At 35.6% G+C, this 14,781-nt stretch overlaps 1 protein-coding gene across 3 annotated transcripts in view; it reads left to right on the top strand.

The window, feature by feature from the left end:
- Positions 1-13,999, top strand: part of TRIQK (triple QxxK/R motif containing) — a 68,902-nt gene extending 54,903 nt beyond the window's left edge. For all 3 annotated transcript variants that reach the window (XM_083359699.1, XM_083359697.1, XM_083359698.1), the window contains exons 3-4: positions 4,946-5,031; positions 11,556-13,999. In XM_083359699.1, coding sequence (XP_083215825.1) covers positions 4,946-5,031; positions 11,556-11,669 — 200 coding nt within the window. In that variant the 3' untranslated portion in view covers positions 11,670-13,999. The remainder of the gene's footprint in view (positions 1-4,945; positions 5,032-11,555) is intronic.
- The last annotated feature ends 782 nt before the right edge of the window (positions 14,000-14,781 follow it).

Raw genomic sequence — 14,781 nt, 5'->3', positions numbered from 1 at the left:
ATCATTACCGTGGGAAGGTAACAGCGTTACCCGTGCGCCTTTCGCGTCTAGTCATGGCGGCTACATGACCACGGAGACGTCCTTGGACAAGTGCTGGCTCTTTGGCTTTGAAACAAAGATGAGCACCGGCCCCTAGAGTCGGAAACGACTAGCACGCATGTGCGGGGGAACCTTTACCTTTACCTTTATATAGACAAAATTGCAAATATTTATATAAATTAATTAACAAAAATGAATGAGAAAAAATGACTAACCAGAAAAGCTTGTCATTGTCACCATTTTAACTTTTTTGATTCCTCTTCTGGATGTCCCTGTTCACACTTAAAAGAGTTGAAGCTGACTCAGTATCATATGCAGCTAGACAGATCCTATTTTTCTATTTCTACTTGATTTAGCAGTGTGTGGCTTTGATAGTTTTGCAGTCTAGCCAGCGCACACTGGAGGAGATGAGGGAATGGAAAATTCAGGGGAACTACTGATTGAAGCATGGTTTGAGAGGTGAGGTTATCTGTTATTGTTCTAGACAACATAATAGCATGTGGTTTAGTAGTTATACACTGGTAGTCCTTAACTTATGACTGGTTACTTAGCCACCATTCAAAGTTCCGATGGATCTACTTGGCAAGGTACTTGCAACCCAGATTAGAAGTTCTGATGGTGACCCCTCACTTGCAGTCACATGCCAGCACTTTTGGAACTATCAACCAGGCCATATTTATGGCCATTTACAGTGGCTCACAATCACATGAGCATGATTTATGACAATTTTGCCAGGTTTTTTTTTTACAAAACTGGCCCATAAGCAACTAGGGATTTGCTTAACGACTTTGGCATTCACTTAACAAACACTACAAAAAAAAGTTATAAAAACACATCAACCTAAGATCCTAAATGACCATGGGTAGGCTCTCCATTATGGTTACAACTCAAGGACTACCTATACATTTAACTACTATCACTTCCATTTATCTGATTAGCTAAGGTGAATGAAAAGGATCACAAATTTAGTTGGATACCTCTGCAGATCATCAAGTGAGAAACACTGATCTAGCAAATGTATTGTTTGAAGAACTTTCAAAGGAGTTTGAATTGGTGGTATAAGCTGAATATTTCAGTTTGCAATCTTTTGGATTCATCTGGTAGTTTTACCATACAGGTGGCTATCTTGGATTTTTTAAAAAAAAATGAATGCGTCAATTATTTAAAGGAAATTACTATTTTTCTTTTATCTTTTATTATCCCTTGTAAATTTTTACACACAGTTGATTCAAACTTGTATTCTCTCCTATGTATTCTCTTCTGATTTTAATACTTAGAAAGGAGACTGAGAAACTTAATCACAGATGCTTTATTTTTGAGATTTATCAGTTGTAGATTCGTTGTAAAAATAGATTGTTTACAGTAAAGGTGGTTTTCAGTTCTTAATAACTACGTTTGCAGTAAATGTAGATTCAGGTTGTTAACACTGACTTTAAATTCAGTCTGCATATATTGCCAATTATAAATTGATTCACAGTCAGATTTAAAAAATAATAATAGAGAACATAAAATTTATTTCAGTAGAATACCTGAAACCACTTACTGATATGTTGCCCTGATTAATGGACTCTTTCGGGATACTTGGACATAGTTATGCAGCACATCAATAACCTCTTCTTGAAAGCAACTGATTCTTCTTAAGACATAATGATACCGATTAAAATCTTGTATTACTTCTCAGATGGATCTGATGTGCATCCAATGCACGTAATTGTCCTTTAACCTTGTGCTTCAGCCCAAACTATTTTTATCTGTATTTAAATTTATTGCTGCAGAAATGATTCCTATATATCATTGCTTTGCACTGCATAATTGCTTTGAAGATGAATGATTTATTGGAAGAAGAAGGTACTTTGTTTTATATCTTTCTACTTAATGGAAAAAGAAGGTATATTGCTGTAAGGCTGATTCAAATAGCCCTCCTAATAATGTCTTTAAGGGTTTTTCGTGAAAGAGAAAAATAATTCTTGATGATTATAGATATGCAGATCAGGATGATGATAAACCAGGTGGCAGTTAATTTATTTTTTAATTTATTATAATGTTTACAGTATATGTTGCCCTTCAAACTAAACATTGATTTCAAGAAGGCTTAAAAACCTGTATCTAAAAAATGTGAACTAAAACAATAACTTAAACTAAGTATTTAAACCATGGGCTTCTTGACAACAAAATTAAAGTTCATTAAAAAGCAGGTCCCCCTCAAATCTTGCGATGCTACGTGATTCTCATGGTGATGGTCTTCCTGGGAGGGATGAGCAATGAATTTCTGGAAGAATGGCCAAGAACTCCCAGACTGATCCAAGGTGTGAAAGTTATCCCAGTTGATCCAATAAAGCAAGTAGGCATCTATACTGAGAAGCAAGTAAAGGAAGATGTGGAAAATGGATGATCTTTAGTGATAATAGGAAAAACCACATAGATAGGCCAGGTAAGCTGGCTGACAATATGCTGCTACATGATATCATCCAACAATATCATTGGATGGCACTACTGAGGAGCAGCAGAGGAACTTGTGTGGTATTTATAACACAGCTAAAGAAAAGCTTTTGGAGTATCTAGTTGCTGATGATGCTATGCGGGAAAAGAACATCAGAAGCTGCAGAGATAGAATTACTGTAGGGATGTGGAATGTAAGAAGCATGAACACGGGAAAGCTCAGACAGTGAAAGATAAAATGAATCAGCTACCCATTGGCATATTGGGCATTAGTGAATTGAAATGGACTGCATTTGGAAACTTTCATTGAGAAAATCATACTGTTTACTACTTGGGATACAAAGAAGAAAGAAGGAATAGTGTTGCTTTTATAGGAAAGATATAACAAGTAGAGTACTTAGGTGGGATCAATGGTGAAATAATATAATTTACACCTGATGGACTACCCTTTCATAAGATGGTTACTGAGTTCATGTTTATGCTTCAATCACTGAAGCATGAGAGGCTGACAGGTTTAATGGTTAAGTTCAATGTGACATTGAAAGAACATACCAGCTTGTTGTCCTTATTGCAGTTGTGGTGCTGATATGCAAACTATTAAACATATTGTGCAAGTTTGCCCGCAGTGTGTGTTCTCCAGTTCCCTAGAAGATCTGCACAAAGCAACACCAGGATAGCTGAATTGGACATCCAGTTATGAGGCCTTTGATCATGCTGCGGTTTGTGTATATATGCTTACTCAACTTTTGACATGCTTTCATCATATACTAAATAAGTAATAAACTAGTTGTCCTTGTTGTGTCTGGAGACTGGAATGCCAGTTGGAAATAATGAGAAAACATAACTGAACGCTATGGCTTTGGACTAACTGCCAGTTTCTGCAAATTCAGTTATTTTTTCATTGATGGAGATCCAAAGGAACTGTGGAATTAAATCAAGGAAATTGTTAAGAATGACTACTAAAAGACTCTAACCAAAGTATGCCAGCAAATCTGGAGAACAGCCAACTGTGAACAGTTTAGAACAGGTTAACCTATATATCTATATCAAAGAAAGGAGACATAATAGATTGAAAACTATCACACGATATCCTTCATTTCATATGCTAGCAAAATAATGCTTAGGAACAGCCAAAATAAATTACAGCCCCAGGTAAAAAGGGAGATACCAGAAGTTCAAGCTGTTTTTTTAAAAAAAGGCTGAAGAGAAAGGAACTAGCAATCAGGAAAAACACCGCACACTAGCATTTGATAGGGTAGATTTGCAGAAATGACATTTAAATTTGTGGAGTAGGGCACAATTTTTTAAAAATGTAAGAATTCTGAAGAGTAGATTCATGGGAAAATCTTTTTTTAATGACAAATGGCTATATGCAGCATGAAAACATATTATGAAATAGATTTTTCATATACCTTTTACTATCCCATTTCTTGCCCCAAATGGTAATACTTTCATAAAAACTTGAGTCTAACAAATACGTGGCATGGTACTTATTTTCAATATATTTGCCTATGATTGTACCCTAAACAACAACCTTATAAAGTGTAGCTTTCAACTAATCTGACTCTGCTAAGGCAGAGAAGCAAACTGCTATAATGCAGTTGACATTATTTCAAAGTTGACAAAACCTATCATTACTAAGGAGGAATGCATCTTATTTTAAGGACTGAATATGGGAATAGGGATAATCATCTTTTATATACAATACAGTTATTTCCAAAGAGTAGACTTTTTCATGAGAAAGCATGCTATTCTCTGGATGAATGGTTGGTTCAGGAATTCTGGGAGTTGAAGTCCACAAGTCATAAAATTACCATAGTTGCTCTCCCCTACTGTGGAGTTATATTACCCCTGCCCAAGATTTGTTTGACTCCCATCCTAATGACAACTTGGTTGTTTCCATGGGTCTTGGAAAAAGAGTGATTGTGGTCTATCCATGGTTTTGAGGTTTTTTATTGGTATTGTAGATACTTCCAGTCTGCTGTAATTTTTTTCTATATATGTTGTTCTTTAATTGTAAGTGACCCAAAGTTATTAAGAAATTAGGTGACCTCAAAATGTAATTTAATGAATTAACCTCACTGTATGGAAACATTATATACATTTTGACTATTGTGTGATTTTTTTCATTAAATAATTGCTCTGTTTGTATGCCTGTTTCTCTTTCTGTGTGCATATACTGGATTTAGTATGACAATGTGGTATGTTATGGCAGCAGGGTTTTAGAATAATCACTTGTACATGACCATCCCAAGCACAAAATAATAAATTGTTCATATCATTTAACCATGTAACCCCCTTTTAAGCAAACGTCTCAGTGTCATTGAGCTACCAACTCCATACTAGTTCTCTGTGGCTATTAAAGATAGCAACTCCCTCTTCTTCTGGGTATGCCACAGTCATTAAACAATTGTCTCTCATTTCTCTGGAGGACATTCAATAATACATTTTTCCCCTTCTTTAACAGGAAAACAAGATTATAAGAAAAACAAACCAATGTTAAAAGCAGCAAAACTGAAAGCAGAGGCCAAAAAAACTGCACCAGGCATAAAGGTATGGGTAGTATATATTTAGGGACGCAGTGGGTTAGGATGCTGAGCTTGTCGATCAGAAGGTCAACAGTTTGGCGGGTCGAATCCCGAGTGCCGTGTAACAGAGTGAGTTCCTGTTACTCATCCCAGCTTCTGCCAACCTAGCAGTTCAAAAGCACGTAAAAATGCAAGTAGAAAAATATGGACCACTACGGTGGGAAGGTAACAGCGTTCCGTGCGCCTTTGGCATCTAGTCATGCTGGCCACAGGACCATGGAGACGTCCTCGGACAAGCACTGGCTCTTCAGCTTTGAAACGGAGATGAGCACCGGCCCCTAGAGTCGGAAACGACTAGCATGCATGTGCAGGGGAACCTTTACCTTTACCTTTTAGTATATATTTACATCATCATCTAATAAATATAGAGGATTTTTTAACCAGAAAAAACTGTTGGATGAATATTGTTCTTTCGAGATTGTTTATGACATTGATGTTTTGGTTGAGAATTAGTTTATGGCACTGCTAATTAAACTGAATGCCAAAATCTAATAGAATAGAATAGAATAGAATAGAATAGAATAGAATAGAATAGAATAGAATAGAATAGAATAGAATAGAATAGAATAGAATAGAACCTTGGAGGTCTTCTAGTCCAGCCCCCTACTGAAGCAGGAGAATCTCAGACAAGTGACTGTCCAGTCTCTTCTTAAAAACCACCAGTGATGGAGCACCCACAATTTCTGAAGGCAAACTGTTCCACTGGAAAATTGTCCTCACTGTTAGGAAATTTCTCCTTAATTCCAGGTTGCTTCTCTCTTTGATCAGTTTCTAATCAACCATTTCTTGTCCTGCCTTCTGGTGCTTTGGAGAATATTTGACCTTTGTGGCAGCCTCTCAAATACTGGAATACTGCTATCATGTCACCCCAATTTCTTCTTTTCTTAGACTAGCTAAATCCAAGTCCTACAGCCGTTCCTCATATGTTTTAATCTCCAGGCCTTTGATCATATTACTTGGGACAATATTTATTTGATCTACTATAGCTCATAAGCTACTTTAAAACAAGGATGCTTATCAATTTTGTGATATGTTTCAGAATCTGGTTTTCCCATTGACTTTGCTTGTCAGAAGGTTGCAAAAGGGGTTCACATGAACCCAAGAAACTGCAACTGTCATAAATGTGAGTCAGTTGTCAACCATCCAATGTAAATCATGTGACCACGACGCTGCAATGGTCATAAGTGTGAAAAATGGTCATAAGTCACTTTTTTCAGTGCTGTTGTAACTTTAAATGATCACTAAGCAAATTATTGTAAATTGAGGACTACCTGTAAATATGGTATTAAAATCCTAAAATCAGTTTGCTAGTTTAGGAGAGCTCTGCATTCAACCCCAACAGAACAAGTATTGCACAGGCTCTTGTTAGCTATGTGGTGACAAATATAAAGATGGTATGCAGGTCCAATAAACCATTTATACTTACCGGTAGATTTCATTACATTGGAAAGAACAACCTGTAGGTAGTATAGAAACAGACAAATAAAGGATGAGAACAATTTCATAAAGAAAGGAAATGCCAGCTATTACTAGGTTGGATGATCTGTTATTGTTCAAAATGGAACAATACATTACATTCATTACATCTCAGAAAATACTCAATAAAACATTCTTTCAACATTTACTTTGTTTACTGTGTTGATTGGATTGCCATTAGGAATGTAGGTGTAAGAGATGACCAGGCTAAGCCCAAAGGAGGGGTCAAATGGGTAATCAGTCATGAGTCCCTTTGTGCTCACAAAAGATCTAAGTCCAGCCCATAGTGAATTCCTTATCTACCACCAAATTGCTTTGACCATTAGCAGTTCAGATTCTTGTAGAGAGCTTAATCTTAAGCTTACAATAAATCTTTATACCCATTTGAACTGCCTGGATCTCCTGCTTTCCCTGGAGCTTGAAGTAGGTTTGCAAAAGTTTGCAAAAGTTTTGTTTCCCCCCCCCCTAAGAGTAGGGCCCTTAACTTTTCTAAATCAACCCCTGTGTGGTACTTTTGATTTCATCTCTAGCATGTTAATTAGTTTACTCTGGTATATTTTGATTGCCTGCCATTTTAATGTAGGCTTGAAAATAAAAAAGTTTCATTTAGTCATTGCCATTTAATACTTGGTTAATTTCCCCAAAGAGTGATTTTTATCTGTGTTGATAATGTCAATGTAGCAACTTGTGAGCAATAAATATCCACTATTTTTTATTCTTCCTGAAGAAGGATGACTGTTTGATTGCTGTATTTATATGCTTTTTGATACATATTACAAGCTATTCATGTGTTGATAGTTTCAGTATTAAAATGCTATTTTCATGGGTATTGTTTTTAGCTATTTAACAAAAATCACACCTGCATCCAAACCATGGCCATCATTCATAATTTCTCCAAGTTTAGAAATGAACAGGACCTCAGTTTCACGCGATTTCTGACAATATACTTTGTTAAACACCTAATCTCCTTTAACATAATGACTTTATCCACATATTGAATTAAGCCCAAGTGTAGTTTGTTTATTTTTTGCATAATATGTTGGCTAAACCCAGATACTTGTAATTTATAGCAAAAGCTGAGGTTGAGTAACCATGGCTTAATGTGATATGGGAGATCAGCCAATAGATTTTCTTAAACTTCTAAGAATGCTTAACATTATCCAGTGATCTGAGAAACGTTTGGGTATTTTCCTCCAACAGTGTTGAACTTCTCCCATAATTTCTATAACAAGAGGATATCAGCTTGACAAAGGCTGTTGCAAAGGATCAGGAACATCCTTAGGAAACTTCATAAAGGTAAAGGTTCCCCCGCACATGCGTGCTAGTCGTTTCCGACTCTAGGGGCCGGTGCTCATCTTCGTTTCAAAGCCGAAGAGCCAGCGCTTTTCCGAGGACGTCTCCGTGGTCATGTGGCTGGCATGACTAGACGCCAAAGGCGCACGGAGCGCTGTTACCTTCCCACCATAGTGGTCCCTATTTTTCTACTTGCATTTTTACGTGCTTTTGAACTGCTAGGTTGGCAGAAGCTGGGACAAGTAACAGGCGCTCACTGTTATGCAGCACTCGGGATTCGACCCGCCAAACTGTTGACCTTCTGATCGACAAGCTCAGCGAAACTTTATAGGAAACATTAAATGGTTAAGATTTACTGCTAACATCTGAGAACAGAAAATATATAATTGCGCTCATATGTATAAACCTTTATTGAAATTTGAAATGGAAGAACAACAAGTGAAAGACTGTATGATAAGATGGACTGAGTGAACATAACTTATTGATTGAACACTATGAAAATATGTGGGTAAAAGGATTAACATTTATATTATGTTATAACTTAAAAGATAATTTTTGAACCAAGTTGTACCATTGGTATATGTCTCCAGAAAAATTGTCTAGGCCATGTAAAGGTACTTTAGATTTAAGTTGGAAATGTAGATAACATGAAGAGACATTTTATCACCCCTAGTGGACTTATAAAAAAGGCAGAAATTTTGGCGTGCAATTACATATAATGATACAAAGAATTTTAGCAATCAACAGTGAATAAAACAAAAACTTTTTATTTGCTGGATTAATAACAGTCAGTTAGAAAAGAACCATGAGAAATTATATTTACATAAGATTACTGCTGTGAAACTGTTATATGTGCAAAAATGGAAAGACTCTGAAATACATGTTGGATGCTTGGGTCTGTGAAGATAACAGAAGAAGCTGAGATGGCAAAATTAACTTATTTGATTAGAGAAAGATCAATAATATTTATTAGTAACTGGAAAACCCTTATGGATTTTGCTGAAAAAAAACAGAAAAATAAGTTTGTGATTTATGGTTTCAAGATTTAAAAAGATAGCTTAGAGAAAGAAGTAAATTATGAAGTAACCATTGAGAGAAAAAATAAAATATAAAGGTACAGAAAGTAAGGGGGGACATGCTACGAGGTGAGGTCAACAGGGATAAACAAGCTGATTTTAAGACAATTTTGTATAGCATTACTATTTTTTTTACTAAGAAATTCTGATAAGCTTCTAGGATTCAGTTTAAAAACACAAGTGGAAAAGGAATGGCATTTCCTATAATTTTCAGATGAGTTCAGTGCATGATGGGATTTTGGTGAGGTTTAATATAATGAGAGAAATACATAACAACCAAGCCATTAATCAGTTGGGTCCAATTTTGGAGCTAGTTTAGCCTAGGGAGAAAGCTAGCTACCAGGAAAAATGAAATAGGAAAAGCAGGCACAGTAGAAAGTATAATATCCAGGGAGATGGTAGGATCTCATTATCTCCTCCTGAGCAGAAGAAGCTTGCGGTTGTGTGCCATTCATGCATTGTGATTTCTTGAGGTGCTAGATGAATCTGCTATTGAAACAGACATAGGAATATGAATAAATAAATCCAATTCTAGACTACCACTGCATTTTTAGTTTAGATTTATGAGTAGCTTCCTGTTTGGTTTCCTAGAATAATTTTGGAGATGATCTATGTTTTTAATTCTGTTAGATGAAACCAGAAGATGGTACGTAAGCTTAAAACAACCTTATATTTTTTACAAAAATATGGAGATTGGGAGTAGAAGAATACCAATAATATAAATAGGTTTTTTTTAAGAGTTCATGAGTCAAATGATTTGTCTGGAAAAGAAAATTTGGGCTATTTGCAGAATGATAATCCACAGAGAAACCTTAACCCAAGAAAGCTATAACTGAAAAGTATGTAAAGTATATATACTCAATTTATGCATCTAAAATATTGCAAAAATATGACATGGATTCTTCTAAATGTATGTTCCAGAAGAACATATCAGATCAGCCAGTAGATCTCCCCATTCTCTGAGGTTGACAGGAAATTTAACTCTTTAGAACAACATTTCTCCTTTTAAGTTTGGTTATTTTTTTAATGATCATGAAAAGAAAATCATTGCCTTGGGAAAATCGTTCAGTCCATTCTGATCTATGTAATGCAGAAGAAATCTGCTTCCATATCCCATTTATCTCTTTTCTCTGTAGTCTCTTGTTACTTTATCTAAAGCTTTATTGTTAACATGATATTTTATTTTATTTAAAAATGTATATTGTGTCCTCTCTAGTAGTACATGTTGCAAATTTGAGACCCAAGCGATAATTATACTCTGCATAAAACTCATATATTTCAACAAGTTTTACGTACCTTTTATGGATTTCAGTTGTTTGCATATGCAGTAGGCAAGTTGCTTTTTAAAGCTGAAAGCATTTAAAGAGCTATATACTTTTATGACTGGATGGCATGAAATATTAAATGACCCTTCTGTGAATTCTGCCCCTCACAAATTAAAATAATTTGATTGCAAACTTTTTTCAGTAGGAAACTTTCTAGGCTAAATAATTACCTAATCAAAACTACCATATGTATGTATATATTCTTGAAAAAGTACCTTGGGGACAACCATGACCTGGATGACTGAGAATCTCCATAGACATCCTGCAGGATGAATACCTAGATCTTTTTTTGACTCTAAGCCTAAGAGGGATTGATTGTTCTAAAGTCATCCAGCTGGTTTCCATGCCTAAATGAGAAATAGAACTTGGTTCTACTCATTCCAGTCTAGTGTTGTAACCAGTACACCACATAGCCTCTTATATGTATGCATATGTGAAATCACAGTGGTGTCCACCAATGGAAAATATTGTTGACCTCTAATATAACTGCTATATATAACCTCTCTGTAGACCTTAAGCAAGACTGAAACCACAATGAGAGTGTTCCTGATTCCAGTCAAAAATGCCCCTTGCTACCATAAAGACTGGCAATAATAAGAGCTTTTATTTCAGTTTAAAACAGCATCCTCTGACAAATTGTGTGTCCAGAGGAAGGTGAGAAATGAGTTACATTAAGATTGTGGCAAGACGAACTAAATTCCCCATCTGACATGTTTCTCCAGATCTCTGTGAAATATTTCAGGTGTGTTTATGATATATCTAGTCTAGAACAGGGTGGAAGCCATAATCTGAAATAGCTTTGTGCTGAACTATAACACCTCAAATCCCCCATCACTCACTGTATTTTCAAGGGCTACTAACCAATGTTCCAGCTTTCCTAACAAAGTTCATAGCTTCAGTCTAGAAAATAGAGCTGTTTCACAATAAAATTGTGTTAAGGTAGAGACCCTGAAGTTAAAAGTGAAAACAAAAACTCCCTCATTTATGTAGATCTACAGATAGTTAACTTGACAGCAATACAGAAATGGTTTGCCATTGCCTTCTTTCTGGATTGTTTATTAAAAAAATATTACTGCAATCTATATCCCTTAAATTTCCTCATGATCTCCTATCCAGGTAGATAGCGCCATGTGTTCTGATTCTCTTGGGTATGAGATTAAAAACAAAAACATCCAATGCACTACTTTAAATTGCTGCATTATGGTCTGTATTAAAAACCATTTGGCTATTACTGATTATAATGTTTATATTTATAAATTTAAATATCAGCACTTACTTAACTTAAAATGATGCCTAACTTTGTTTTCTTTTTATTACAGGAAGTCACCCTTGTCCTTGCAGCTATATTAGTATTTTTATTGGCATGTTATGCTTTCTTTTATCTTAACCTTTCTGAAGAAGACGACCTAGGTCTGGAAAAGGATGGAAATTAGCCAAATTGTTTTTGAAGATTTATTCTAGAAAAAACATTAGTCTTGTTGACTTCAGCCATGAAAAGCTGCTTATCATGAAAGTGAACAAAATGGGAATAAGTTCCTGCAACTCAGAAATTAATAATACACTTGAGACTGTCTCAGCCAGCCTTATGGATGCTGATGAGGTTCTTCTCCTTTTCAAAATGTAGTTTATTGGCTAAACCTGATCTTTTTCCTCATTTCTTTTTAAAACTGGAAATATTACATTCCAGAAAACAATTTTCTACACTCATTAGTGTTAGTATGTGGGTGAAAAGAATTTGATTTCCTTAGAGCTTGGCAAAAAATACAAATTACAGATATGACTCAAACACAAACCAATATAATCTGTGATATCTGTAGACATATTTCTATTACTTCCAGGTTTCACTAATTGTTGTGGGAGTGATCGGGCACATTCTTAATTCTTATCTCCAACATTCATTAAACTAGACATACCCAATTCCAGCAACCGTTCTTTATATTTTTTAGTCTCCAGTCCTCTGATCATCTTTGTTGCTCTTCTGTGTGTATGTGTGTGTGTGCGCATGCTCTAAATGGTATGTGTGTCATGCACAATATTTTGTGGATTCAAAACTGTATATACAGGTGGTACTTGACTTACAATTGTAACTGAGTACAGAATTATGGTCTTAAGTCAGGCCAGTTGTGGGTCATCATGTGCCTGCAGCCCACTTTATGACCTTTTTTTGCAGGGGCCATTAAATGAATGCTGCTGTTGGCAAAGTGGAGGCAAATGTCAATTTCAAGTAAAAACTGTTGTAAATCACCATGTGATTACAGGATGCTACAAACAGCTGTAACTGCACACCAGTTGCCAAGCACCCAAATGTGATCATGTGACCATGGGGAAGCAGCCATTGGGACTTCAAAACCAGGTCATATGTAACACTGGGGAGGTCCATCATATCTTCTAATGGTCACTAAATGTCTGGTGGTAAGTTGAGGATTACCTGTAACATATTTTGCTTTGTAAATTAAATTGATTTGCTGGGAAGCGAGTGTCTTACTACACCATTTTAAGAGTTTCCTCCTTGTAGGACCAATGTATCAAAACTACATTTCATATATTTTTGTTTTTTGATAGGATAGCAAATGACATACTTATATTCCACTTCAATAGGAATATTTTTAAAGTTTCTTTTTTGTAGAACACAATCACTGATTTTAATATTATGTAAAAAACATACAGGCTACTTTGAGTTAAAAGTTTCTTTTAGAAAAACAACAACAACTGGGGATTCTGTTAGAGCAACTTTTTTTGCATTGCCGAAGCTGGGGTGGGCACGGCTCCCGCATGATGCAACCGACTCGCAGGTGGGCAGTTTGACATCCCTGTATTAGAGCAATAGTTACAGTAAACCAAAACCAAGAAGATATCAGAGATGTGTGATATATGTATTTGAATGTATTTCCTAACACCAAATTAAACAATGTTTGAATATTGCTGTTTGTGAGAAAAACCAGAATCAAGAACTAGGAAAATTTATTCCAAATCCTCTAGTAAAAATGAGATGGGTACTATGCAAAATGGACTCACAGAAAGGGCAACATCAAGCTACCATTGACTCATGTTCTACTACATCTTTTTTATGGAAAGTTTCACCTTAGTAAGGAATAAAACATTCACATTATCAAGAGAAGTTGAAAGAAGAGATTACTCATTTTTAATTTCAACATATCTATAGGATAGCTACATCGAATCTCTGCTCAGAAAAAGTCCTTCCCATTTCGTTGCCACTTTGGTGCAAATTTATTTTCAGCATCCTCCTGACTCCTCTATAGCTGGGTATCAGCAGTCATCTTTTTTGTTCATTGCCAACTGTTCAGAGCACATGTGTTCTGTCAGAAATGGCACCTGGATGATAGAAACACTAGATTCACATATGCTCTGAAGCAAAGTTCCTTCCTCTTGGGCTAACTGAAAGCATGTAAATAGAAAGTTCACTCAGTGTTGATTTTAATTAGAACACTGCTTCATTAACATAAGGATGAAAATTATATTTTAATCATATCATGCAATATCAGCAAGAAATATAAAATGTACCATAGCTTTAAAACAGTTTTCGTCTCTTCTCAATACTGGCTCTGAAATATTTTTGATACCGAAAGCAACATTAGAGTTTCTTTATACTTTATTGCAAGGTGTTATTCCAGTTAAGCTATATCATGACTGTCCTCTTCATAACCTTCATTCCAAAGAAATATTTTAAAATATATATGAATAAATTGTTTAATTGGTCTTTTTCTGTTCAGAAATATTGGATAGAAAGATTATGATGAGGTCCACAAATGCTTACACTAACCATTCAGATAGCCTTGGGGTGCTAACATGAGCCTAATCATTGATCAGAATTAGGAAGTTTAATAAATAAGGTTTCGGTTGGACTTAGTTTATTAGCATGGGACTACAATACTTCTTAGTTCTATCTACAAGCTAAATGAGAGAATGCTGATTATTCCAAACTTAAAGCAACTACTTTAAACAGTGAAAAGATGTGGAGTATATATGGAGATTTGCACAATCATGTTATGACTAAGCAAATGATAATACTTTGAAAAAAGGAAAAAAAAGTGGTACTGGAAATGTTTTTCTGATATGTTGGTAGTAAATTCTGCTGCTATTATACAGAATGAACTATTTTAATTCATTCTAATAAATCAGTTGACTGGCAAATATTCCCCTCCCAATGTAGCAGTGAATTTACTGAAGGGTCCACTTTTATGGGTCTGTAATCGGTCTGTAATCACCCTGCAAAATCTCTTCCTTTTGTAAGTCAATTTATGGGAATTATGTACGTAATTGGTCACTTTGAGGGGTCAAGGAGGGATGTTTATTTACTAGTTCTGTTACCACTGGTCTAGAACATGGCACATAGACTAATAGAGATGGAAGGGACCTTGGACATCTAATCCAACCCCCTGCTTGAACAGGAGACCCAATTTCATTTCAGACAAATTATTGTCCAATCTGTTTTTGAAAGCCTTCTGTAATGGAGCACCTACAACCTCTGAAAGCAAGCTATTCCATTGGTTAATTGCTCTCACCTTTAGGAAATTTCTCCTTAGT

The sequence above is a fragment of the Vipera ursinii genome, assembly GCF_947247035.1.
Source record: "Vipera ursinii genome assembly, chromosome: 3".
Classification (NCBI taxonomy): Eukaryota; Metazoa; Chordata; class Lepidosauria; order Squamata; family Viperidae; genus Vipera; species Vipera ursinii.
This window is presented reverse-complemented; position numbering and strand designations above follow the sequence as displayed.